The sequence below is a fragment of the Varanus komodoensis genome, unplaced genomic scaffold (genome assembly GCF_004798865.1).
Source record: "Varanus komodoensis strain SLA01 unplaced genomic scaffold, ASM479886v1 scaffold20_1, whole genome shotgun sequence".
NCBI classification, from domain to species: Eukaryota; Metazoa; Chordata; class Lepidosauria; order Squamata; family Varanidae; genus Varanus; species Varanus komodoensis.
In genome coordinates, this window is record NW_025335587.1 from 11,805,146 (window position 1) to 11,816,810 (window position 11,665).

General features: G+C 50.5%; 1 protein-coding gene across 1 annotated transcript in view; it reads left to right on the top strand.

The window, feature by feature from the left end:
- COL26A1 (collagen type XXVI alpha 1 chain) overlaps nt 1-11,665 on the top strand; it is a 139,855-nt gene that overhangs the window by 117,382 nt on the left and 10,808 nt on the right. The window contains exons 9-12 of the mRNA XM_044430356.1: nt 3,004-3,147; nt 6,537-6,629; nt 9,775-9,818; nt 10,893-10,955. Coding sequence (XP_044286291.1) covers nt 3,004-3,147; nt 6,537-6,629; nt 9,775-9,818; nt 10,893-10,955 — 344 coding nt within the window. The remainder of the gene's footprint in view (nt 1-3,003; nt 3,148-6,536; nt 6,630-9,774; nt 9,819-10,892; nt 10,956-11,665) is intronic.

Below are 11,665 nucleotides of genomic sequence, written 5' to 3' on the forward strand. Positions count from 1 at the left end.
TAATTGCTTCTCTTAAATTACGCAGAGTGGTTGCGTAAGATGCTGCGTTTATGGTTTCACCTTTTTTCGTGTACTCGATCAATACAATTCCCTTTGAGTCCCAAAACACTGTGGCCATGATTTTTCCGGCCGATGGAGTGACTCTGAATTCCTTCGGAGGGTCAGCACTGTTTTTATGCCACTGCTGCTTACTTTCAGGGTCATAGTGATGAACCCAAGTTTCATCTCCAGTAACAATCCAGTCGAAAGTACTCGATGGATCTTCACCACAGAGCTCTGAAAACTCCCTACAGCACTCGACTCACACTTGTTTCTGAGGCGCCATGAGCATTCGTGGCACCTATCTTGCACAGACCTTGGAAAGGTTAAGATGGTCATGAAAAATAGTAAATATGGTGCCAACGGATAGGTTTGCCATCTCTGCTAACATTTAGATTTTTATTCGGGCATCTTCCAATACAAGTTTCTCAAATTTTTTCACATTTTCTTTCGTAGTGGCAGTAACTGGCTCGACTGAGCAAGGGTCATCTTCAGTGCTTTCTCTGCCCCTTTTAAATTCACTCGACCACTTTTGAACAGTAGATAACGAATGTGCAGAGTCCTGGTAAACGGCCACCATCTCTTCGTGAATGATTTTTTGACTTTTTCCTTGTTTTGTAAGGAACTTAATCACAGCGCGGTGCTCGATTTTCTTCAACATTGTCGTGTCAGTCATCATGGTCGTCTTTCACTGAGGATTCCTAGGGAACTAATGATCAGACTTACCTGAAATTTTGCATGTATACCCTCAGATAGTGTCCTTAGCTAATGAAATAATTAAATTACCCATATCAATAACAAATCAACCCGATACCGAGAATACACTGAACGCCCCTCGTATATCAAGGGCAGGGGCTTATCTGGACCTATGCCCTTAAGAGCATTATGTGTGTTCCTCCCAGAATTTTGAGCTTTCCCTTTAACAAAATTAAATAAGCCTGGGGGGAGGGGCAATGTTTGGGAGCTGGGGGTCATTTTGGCTTCCCTGGGACACGGAGATCGGCATGGCTGAGTGAAGATTTGAACTTAGGCCTTCCGGTTCTACCTGAACCATCTTTGATTCCAAACCATCACGAAGGTTCCCCACTGACAGCCTGTCTTAGGTTTCTCCTGCAAATTTCTGCAGCCTGTCAGTTTATTGATGAAACCTGCCTGCCCAGTCTAATGCAACCACACCTCCTGCTGACTAGCCCGATTCAGTTCCCAGCCTTCTTGGCCATTAAAATTAGTTCAGCCATCCATGCATTTGCAGGCGTCCATGGCTTCTGCTTAGCAGCTTTTATGGGACTCAAGTTAGTGTAACTCCAGCACAAAGGGGAAGACATATTTGAAGAGGGGGCAAACGATCTCACATCCAATCATTTCTTGCCTTGTTTGTGCAGCAATTTCCCAAATTGCCTGAACACAAGAACCGCTCCCCGTAGATGAACTTATGTTCCATCATCCTGCAGGTGCCCCCTTCTCTCTTTCAGACAACAGACAGTCCTATGGCAAAAGCTCTGTGCTTCCAATTTCCATCCCGCAAGCTATCCTCAGCAAAGAAAGGCTCTCCGAGGTGAACCCAAACTAGAAACCATTCCCGAGAATCTCCTTTCGAGTAACCCTGGACCCCAATCCTCTGGGAGTGCCCCTCTGGAGACGGGCTTGCCTCCTGGCTGTACACAGGCCCTTTCGTTGGCCAGCCCTTCTGTCCCGACGCCTCCTCATGGGGTCAGGGATCGGACCAGGCTCTTCTGGCTCCTCTCCCATGTCCCCTCCTGGCACTTCCAACCCCTGTCGGTCCCCAGGGCCTGCCTGAGCACCTAGAGACGGAGGCCTCGGGATAAGCTCCCCCTCCCCTGCCCCCTCTATCACCGTGCTCCTCATGTCCGAGCCCTCATCCAAAGAGCGAGCACCACCCTGGCCCCGAGACGCGCACCAAGAGCGGCGGCTTCCATCATCCCCAGCAGGCAGGGCATGTGCTTGTGGCTTCCATCACTCCAGTTTTCTCCTCCTGCTGGTAGAAGAACATCCTGGGGGTGAATTTAATATTTCCCCACACTAGTGTCCTTCAGATGGGTTTACTGCAGTGCCCACCCCATCCAGCACATCTGGAGACTGGGCAAAAGATGGCCAGGTCCTGACCATTTGATTAGGTAGATCTCTGACTGAGGAGTCTGCTAAAATGATGAATTCCGGGAAGGAGGCACGTCCCACCACTGACCTGCCTGGAGCACGGTCCTTAATTGGTGGAAACATTGCACTGGATCGATCTCGGAGGGCTTGGCTGCGGCTACGGAGGGCTTGTTTAATTGCCCGCGGCCACAGCAAGAGGCCTCCGTTCGGCCGCTTCCTTGGGACCTGCAGTGCGGCAGAGCCAACAGCCTCGACTCACAGCGCTGGGAGTGACGTTTCCATCCCAGAGGCTGATGCCAGCAGGTGTTCTTGGGGTGCTCCCATGTTCAGAAGGAGAGGGCAGAACCCAAGGCCCAGAGCACTTCTGGATGGCTCCACCAGGCCGAAAGTACCACCGTGCGTCTTTAGCATGCCAGCCCCTGGAAAGATGGAGGCAGCGTAAGACCCGTGTGTGCTCCCGGCACATACAGGGCCACCTGGCCAGAGAAAGGAGCTGAGCCAGAGCCAGAGCCAGAGCAAGCCAGCCAGAGCCAGAGCCAGAGCCAGAGCCAGCCAGAGCCAGAGCCAGAGCCAGAGCCAGAGCCAGCCAGAGCCAGCCAGAGCCAGAGCCAGAGCCAGCCAGAGCCAGAGCCAGAGCCAGATCTGCACTGCAGAAGAATCTGTCCATGTGCACGGAAGAACCTCACAGCAGCAGGGTTGGGATCGGGCCCTGCGTAAAGGAAAGCCGTGTCTTCCGTCAGCACAGGCCTTCCGGATCTACTTCTGTGCATCCACTTCTAGCCGAAGCCGCACCTGCAGCACTTCCAGCCGCACGCAAAGCCCCTAACACGTCTTTGTTCTGAATTCCAGGGCTGCTCGGACCTCCAGGACCGAGGGGGTATCCTGGCGAAACGGGGATTCCCGGGCCCCCGGGGCCTCCTGGACCCCCGGCCACCCCGCTAACATTTCAGCAAGGAGTCCTCTACTCACTGCAGCTCAATGCTGAAAAAGAAAGTAAGTCTTCCCAGCGTTTTGGGGGAACCGCACAGGGGACGGTGTGCTGCGATCCTCCCCGAAGGAGCCCTTTCCCTGCAGCTGTGTCACTGTGCAGGAGAGCTCTTTTGCCCCAGCCGCCGTGGCCGCTTAAGCCTGGCTGACATTTCCCTGCTGCTGCAGCAAGAGCGTTCCACACAGCTGCTTTCTCGGGGGCAAGGAAACGCCACGGAGTCACAGCACCCCGTGCAGAGTTTTAACTCCAGTGGCCAACGGCGTCGTGGAGCCGGCCATGCATGGGAGCGGATGAGGCGGTCTGCTGCGTTCAGCCAGAGCCCTGGTGCATGTCCCTCTTACAGCAGGGATGGAGGACATGTGGCCACATGCAGGTCTTGGACTCCAACTCCCATCATCCTCTGCCAGCATGGCCAGGACCGTGGGCGTTGACGCTCCGCAGGATCACATTCCCCAACCCTGTCCTAGAGAGCAGCCCCCTTTGGGCAGCCAGGCTCTGTTAACGGGTGCAGGGCTTCATCCTTCCAGGGTCCAGTGGCCCTGCAAAAGCAGCCCGGAGTCCTGCAGGGAGAGCTGAAGGGGAGGGGAGCTCCCTCGGAGCTTGGCACTCCTTCCACTAGCACCGGATGCTGTATGAATGGGAGGTCGGACACCACACGGTGCGCTTGCTTTTATTTATTATATTTATATCATGCCTTTTTTCCTTTTCAAGGGCAGTTTACATAATTCTCATCTTCCTCCTCCCAATTGTATCCTCCCAACAACAACCCTGTGAGGTAGGCTGAGCTGAGAGTTTGTGACCGGCCCGAAGTTGCCCATGGCTGAGTCGGGGGGACCAGAACCTGGATCGCCCGAGTCCCAGTCCTGCACTTTTAACCACTATGCCACACTGCCTCACATTCACACACTTCCACTGTAGCCCACTCTGGCTGGAAGCAAAGATGGCAGGACAGCCCTGCTGTTTTTACTTTCAATAATTTTGCACAAATTTAATCAAAGTTAAATATGGCCAGTAAAAATACACATTGGCTAAAGATTCCCGTTTCCCCCAAAGGGGACGGGTGCAGTCCCACGCTCCACGCACTGGCCGCACGGAAGACTCTGAGCTCAAAGGCTCACGAGCATCTGAGGCGTGGAACAGAGCGATGCATCGCTCCCATCCAGGCAGCTGCCTTTAGCCACGAGGAGAAAGTGGAAACGGGCTGGGGGAGACCAGCTGTGCATATCTGCATAAGCTGAATCCCCCGTCTCCTTTCTGCCCTGCCGCTCTGACAGGCCCCTTTTGGCCCTCTTCGGGGCCCAGCTGTGGCCCACCACATGGGTGGGCAGCTGGCACCGTTCTTCTTGGTCCGTGCAGTCACACCTATGGGCTTGCCACGGAGCGCAAGGCCTCGATCAGAGAAAAACTTCCAGGGCTCGGCGCCATGGAGGGGGCGGGAGCCCGGCCCACCCCCTGTGCAGGTAGCATAAAGCCCATAGGTGTGAATGCACAAATGACCGCTCGAAGAACAACAGGTACAGGTAAGCAGCCTGCCTTTCTTTATGATGTCCACGTTTCCCCTATTTTTGCTACGCTCCAGGAATTAGAGTGCAGTTGTAACAACGGGAGAATTCCTAAGTGTAAGATGGATTTTGTTAATTAATCATCTCTCCCTCCTGGAAGTGGAGGGACTGAATGTATTTTTAATCCACTGAAGATTTCCAGCAGCCACAGTTAATTATTTAGACAGGAGTGAATTAATTGTGCTCCAGTACGCAGACTTTCTGGCATAACTAGGGAACAAGATGGCACTGTAAATTTGAATGTTCTAGCCTCTTCAATTTATTCTGACTTTTGAACAAGGCATAACAAGTCTTGGGATATTTGGTCATCTTTAGTAAAATCCCCGATCAGTTAGTTACCTCCCCAAACAGCTCAATAAGGATTGTGCATCCTTAGTCAATTTTCCACTTATGCGTTGCCAAAAGAAGAGAGAATGAATCACCCTGAAAGACCACCCAGTTTTGCACACACCCTCAGTTGATTAATTTTTTTTTTTTATACAAGTGCAGATTCAGAAAGAATGGCTCTGCTTTTAAGGGGAAATTCTTTACATTGCGCTAGTTTTATTGAAATTGTTTTACTTCAAACTGTTCTAAATTTTGTGCATTGGGATCTCATGCTGTATTTTATTGTATTTGTATTTCTGTTCTCATCCTGTTTATGACGGTACCTATTTTTATGAACTGTTCTGAGGGGCTCTGGCAGCGTCAATGATTGCGTGATATAGAAATAAAAATAATGACGATAGTAAGGAAGCTTGGGACCAGGCGGCCTGCAGGGTCCACTGCAGATGGGCCAACCTCATGGCCGCTGCCGCCAGTCCTGCCCCAGAGCTCTTTATGGGTAGCCTATTTTCTTGCTGAGCCCTTCAGATCAGAAACCCTCAAGTTGCTTGGCTGGCATACTAAACAGAAGTACTATATACTGCAGCTCTTCATGGTAGTGAGCGAGTGACTGCAGGGGAGCAGCCCAAGGCATGCCAAGTTGGCAGAGACCAAGATGGAAGTGGAGGGTTGAACTTGCTTTGGATGGCTGGTTCTCCACCACAGAGCTGCGCCCAAGTTTGATTGCAGTTGGTGAGAGGAGCCAATGCCTTAGTACAGCCTGCTCCATCCTAGGAACCCCTGATGCATCGGGCCAATCTCCCAGAATCCCCCGGCCAACTGACTGAGGGATTCTGGGTGTTGTAGTCCAGCACAGCTGGAAGGCAGAGGATTGGGGAACGCTGCTTCAGTAGCTAACCAAGGCTGACTTTGCATATCCTCTGCCACAAGGAGCGCCTCAAAAGATGGAATTCCAGTGAGATGGAATTCCAAGCTGCCGACAGCAGAGGGAAGCAAAGCCCAGGGAATGGACTGGGCAGGCTTCCAAGCAGCCATGTGAATGGAACCGACATTTTTTCAGTGCTTTCCAGCTATAACTAGCAGATAATAATAATAATAATTGTACTTATATACTGCCCAGTAGCTGAAGCCGTACATAAAAAGCAATAAAAAAAAATGCAGCTAATGAAAAACATTATAACATTACAGGACAAAATTAGAAAGCCAGATTGAAAATCACATTCAGAAAGTTACAATGGTGAACACCAGCTAAATCGCAATGTCTGTTAAGCAGCTGACAGACTGCTATAAAACTAGTTAAATGCTGTGTCCCAGGGAACAGGTTAACCTGGTATCGAAAGTAGGTAGAGTCGGCACCAGCCCGATTCCCAGGGTCTCTCGTGGGCCCTTTCCAAATCTGTGACCCCAGAGAGACGGCTCACAAATGCATCATGGTAACCGTGTGTTCCACTGACTTCAAAGCCTTGCAGGATTACTGACTTCCTCGGATTTTTCTGGCTCTCACACAGATGGAGAGACACAGCTGGCCTCCAAAGTCATCGACACCATCCTGGCCGGCTTACCAGGACCACGTGGTGCACCTGGCCCCATTGGCCTGCCAGGTAATAGGGCAAAGCAACAAGCCAAAGGCGATCTGGGAAGCGGGGGGGGGGGGGTGGTCATGCAGGCAGAGCAAGGCAGCTTGCCTGCTCTGCCGGGAGAAGCAGCCCTGATGCATGCGGTGGCTGACAGCTGCTTGGGGGAAAGCGGTCCCGTTATAACTGCTGCTGAGTAGAAGTGTCGGGATCCTCACAAAATGGAGGTTTCCTGGTGTTGGGGAAGCACAGCAGAGCTAAAACGGAGAAGCACAGGAAATCCATCCCTCTGTCTGCAACCATTCATTCATTTACAAACTTCTTGTGTCCTATGTCATTTATTTTTATAAACTTAAAGGTCCATTGGCTTTAACTTAATTTGTAGAGGTATAAACTTGAGCCTGGCTTATAGAAGGATTTAAAACGCTGTTGTTGTTGTTTTCCATTTTAATTTTCCATCTAAGAGTTTTGCCAGACAGGCAGAGCAAGGAGATTTTTGTCTCTGCATTTCTTCCACCCTGCATAACATGCCGATACCCATTGAATTCAGAGGGTTACAAGCATTTGGGCTGGATTATGCCGTGCTTGTGACTGTATTATTCTTAGCAGTATAGAATTGTAAAATAAGATGAACTTGGGCCAAGATGCCCCAAAGACCAACCTGTTTTTACCTCAAGATTCTCTGGTCAGTAACTCAGCCTTAAGAGAGGCATTTTAAGTTTTTAGAAAAGGGGAAAAGGGCACACCAGACCTGGGAAGGCCCCACTCTCCGTAGTTGTGGGGGAGCAGTGGGGCTACCTGGGAAACCCCGGAGGGCCAGCTTTGGGGGCTTTCTATCCCTGAACCAAACAGCACAAGGAAGAGCAGGGACGGGAAAGAAAATGAGGTCGCATCTCTGTGAGCCACCGGCTCCACCCTGAGATCAGAAACAAATTTTTGTTATTAAAGGAGCCCTTCCATTATACTCGTACAAATGTTGATTTTTAAGAAACACCTTAAGTGGTTTGTCGGCAGGGAGGCACTTAGAAATGACCTCCCGTCAGGATCGCAAGAGGCTTCCTGCTCGCCTTACCACGTTCCTCCATTTAGCCTTCAGTTCGTCTCATCCCGGCTGTGATATTCCAGGGACTGCATTAATTATAGAGGCTGATTCAATTGCTCTGGTGGGGCGTCTGAGGCTCGTGGGGGTTTCACCCGAAACAATTAGAGCTAAGTTCAGAAGGCGCTCAGATCTATCCCTCCCCCTCCCCACAAGCTGCAAATGTAATTAATCGTCAGTGTCTCGAAGGAAGTATATGCCCCCCACCCCGCTGTGCTCGCGGGATAAAGCCATTAGCAGGCAACCCCTTCACAATGTACCGTAACAAGAGCATCAGCTCAAATGAGCGTTCCCATTCTGCCAAGCATGGAGCTGCCGCGTGCCAGGATGAAATCTTCAAAAATGAACCCACGCTCATTAGCAAAAAGATGCCAAGCACCTCTGGCGTGGGGTTGCCAGCTCCTGGTTTCAAGAATTCTTTTGGCCAGCGGCCTTGGGGAAAGGTGACTCGAGGCAAAGGCAGCTGTGAAACCCAAATTTGGCACTAGGGAATTTCGAGAAACCCATAACTGTCTCAGACGAATTTGGATTCCTAAGAATCTGACCCACAGATTCTGCAATGGACTGGCTTTTCCAGATTGCAGTTTTATGTAATTTTATCCAATTTTAGCCATAGAGACATATGCAGAATGAAAAATGAAGCTAGACCCCCAATTTGCCCATTTCCCCCATACAGCAAGCTATGCAGAAAAGCAATTTTCAGGGGCATGTGCTCTAGGGAAGTGGAGGGATCCAGTTTGCGGGGTGGGAAGCCATCAGATTCCCTGGGATTCCAGTCCAACCCCGAGCAACCCCGAGTGCCTGGCGAGTGGGCTCAGCATTAGCAAGGCGCTGCTAGGAATCGAGCTGTTTGCACTACTGCAGTTGAAGACTGGTGGCTGGGCAACCTTCATTCCGTGAGGGCTCACAGACTCCCTCTTGGCTCAGCCTGTTTTCCAAGGCTCGGCTGGATATGAGGGGAGGTTCCATGCTTGCTGGAGGGATGGATCCAACAGATTTCATTCCACCCCTCTGGTACATTTTGGGAAGTGCAAATTTGTGCAGCTCCGGATTTGAGCAAAGGATTTATGCATCCATTTGCAGATAATCCAGTTCTTCCATGAGTGAACAACAGAACGAAAGGTGCCTCATCATTAGTGGAACATCAGTGGGGCAGATTTTACTGTGTCTTTAAGCATCTTTAAAACGCTTTCTTTGGCATTCATTGCTCAGGGTAGAAAGCACACATGCCTGTGACAAGGCCCTGGGTTCAGGCCCCGGAATTTCCCGTTGAAAGGGCTGAAGAGTGCAAAACCATGAAAATATTCTGCCTGTGATTTTGGAGCATGTCCACACATCCAAAATCGACATTGAGCCAAACGGGCTCATGCTCCAGCTCGGTGTTAGACTATCTTCTGGGGTCACCTTTCCGGGTTCAGGGCGGACCTCAAATACGTTGATGCTTGAGAAGGTGGCTTCTGTCTTCCTGTCTACCTACCAAGCCATGGAGGCAAAGACCAGTTCTAGTAGGGAGGTACTTTCATTTGTAAATGCTCACTCTATTTGATCAGGTCTCATTGAGGGATGATTTCGAAATATGCCTCATCCCAGGTCAATTTCGAACCTCCAAATCGCTTGCTAGAATTTATACTCTAGCAATTCTTCATTATTTTCTTCTGTGTTGCTTTAGGGGTTTTGCTGGCACCCCTAACAAAAAGGTGGAGGAGGTGGCAGGTGACCTTCTTTGAAAGGGCATTCCATAAAAAGGAGCCACCACCAAAAAGGCCCTGCCTCTGGGTTCCTCTCCAACAAAGTCAGAACAGTTAGAAGGGCTGTGACTGATGACCTAGGACAGATGCTTCCCTCCCACCCAGTGTGTTGGGTGGCACATCCCATAATTCCCAGCCAGCAGGAGGGCAACCAGGTTAGGGAAAACCGATGCAGGTCTCTGCTTTTTCATTCAGTCTTGAGAATTGTGCCTACAGACACCTGCCTGGCAGCCTATTTTAACATGTAAAATTTGCCCCTTAAAAAACCAGCAATGGGTTTCTAATTCTCCTAATTGATTTTCATTAGGGCCACCTGGATCAGCAGGCCCCAAAGGGGCACCAGGACCTGTTGGAGCACCTGGGCTGCAGGTAGGCAAGCCACCTAGCCCCTGTCCCCCAACATTTCAAGGTGAGGTCATGTTGAGTTTGCCACTTCTCAGTCCTTGCTGTTTCAACTTCACCTGCACCAGTATAAATGCAACTAGGGGGTCATATTATTATTAGTAATCATAACAATAGTTGTTTCTTTGGAGCTGAATCTCTATGAATTATGTAATTCATAAAATTACAAACCACAGATCCAGATAATAAACTACCAAATTTCAATACACAAAATATAAAGCAATTTAAACAGCTGAAAACAATTTCATTGCACATACTAGTTGTGTTTAAAAAGAAAGCTGATTTAATCCCAAGCCATTCAGTGGCATTAAATACTTAGGTGCCAGGTGGGCCTTGGAGGGGAGATCATTCTGCATTGGGGCCACCATGGGGAAGGCCCTGTCCTTTGTTGCATCCTCAGAAGAAGGCCTACGTAAGATGTGGATCGTAGCGCCTGGGCAGGTTCAGGTTAGTTCACAGTTCTTGCATGCTAGATTTTCTCTGCGATCGTTTCTGCTGATGTAAAAGCCAAGAGAGCATAAAAAGCTATCCTACAAAAAAACAGCAACCTCTCACTGCAAAATATTTGGTAGCATTTGATGGGTTTGTGGAACAGCAGGAGCTTTTTTTGCTTTTGTAAATAAAGCTGGAGTTTAATTTTGGCGCATAAGCTCGCCAAAGAAACCTGTAAGCAAATTACCCCATCACTTCCGGCCTTTTCACACCCTTCACAAAACATGCTATTTGTATTGATTTTACAATCTGCCATTGCTTTTCTGCACTGCCTCTTGTTTTCCTCCTGCTACGAAAGGGTGGCCTGAGCAATCCAGCGCTTCTCTGCTCTCTCCACACAACAACCCTGTGGGGTATGCCAGGCTGAGAGTCAGAAACATCCCAGTCACCCCATGCGGCTCATGGCCGAGTGGGGTGTAGAGCCCGGATCACCCAGGTCCCAGTCAGCCGAGCTGCCGCTGCACCACGCTGGCCGTCCCGCCATCTCTCCCGTGGGCAGGCGGCTCCCACACAGCACCAATCTCTCCCCTCTGATTTCATCCCCCACAGGGCGTGCCTGGCTCCCCGGGACAGCCAGGGCCAAAAGGCTCCAAAGGAGACAGAGGCGAACAGGTGAGCTGATCTTCAGGTTCCTGCTCTGCTTCTCGGGTGTCACCGAGCTCACACGCACGCATTCCTCTCCTTGCAAGAAAGCAGGTCGGGGATTTCAGACCCTGTGCGCAGTGGCTGTGGGGTGAAGCCAGGCCGGAATGTAGGCATTTAGCACCCCACAAGTCCTGGAAAGGCTATCGCAAAGAGGGAGGATGGAGCAGGTGCTCTGGATCCTCAGGGACGTGGGCAGCCTATGGAAGTGGGCAGGAGACAACAGGATGGCGTTCAATGTGGAGAAGTGCAAAGTCTTGCACTTGGGGCATAGGAATAGCTGTCATAAGTACAGGTTAGGTGACAAGTGGCTGGAGAGCAGCACTTGTGAAAGGGACCTTGGGGTGCTGGTTGACTGCAGGCTGAACATGAGCCAGCACTGTGATGCGATGGCCAAGAGGGCGAACGCCACCCTTGGTTGCATAGCCAGAAACATGGCTTCTAGATCAAGAGAGGTATTACTACCACTCTACACGACTCTGGTGCACCCGCAATTGGAGTATTGTGCTCAGTTTTGGGCCCCTCATTACAGGAAGGATATAGCCAGGTTAGAGTCGGTGCAGCGCAGGGCCACAAGGTTGGTGGCCGGTTTGCAGGGGAAGCCGTATGAGGCGAGACTGAGGGAACTGGGTCTCTTCAGCCTGGAGAAGAGGAGACTCAGAGGGGATCTGTTGGCAACA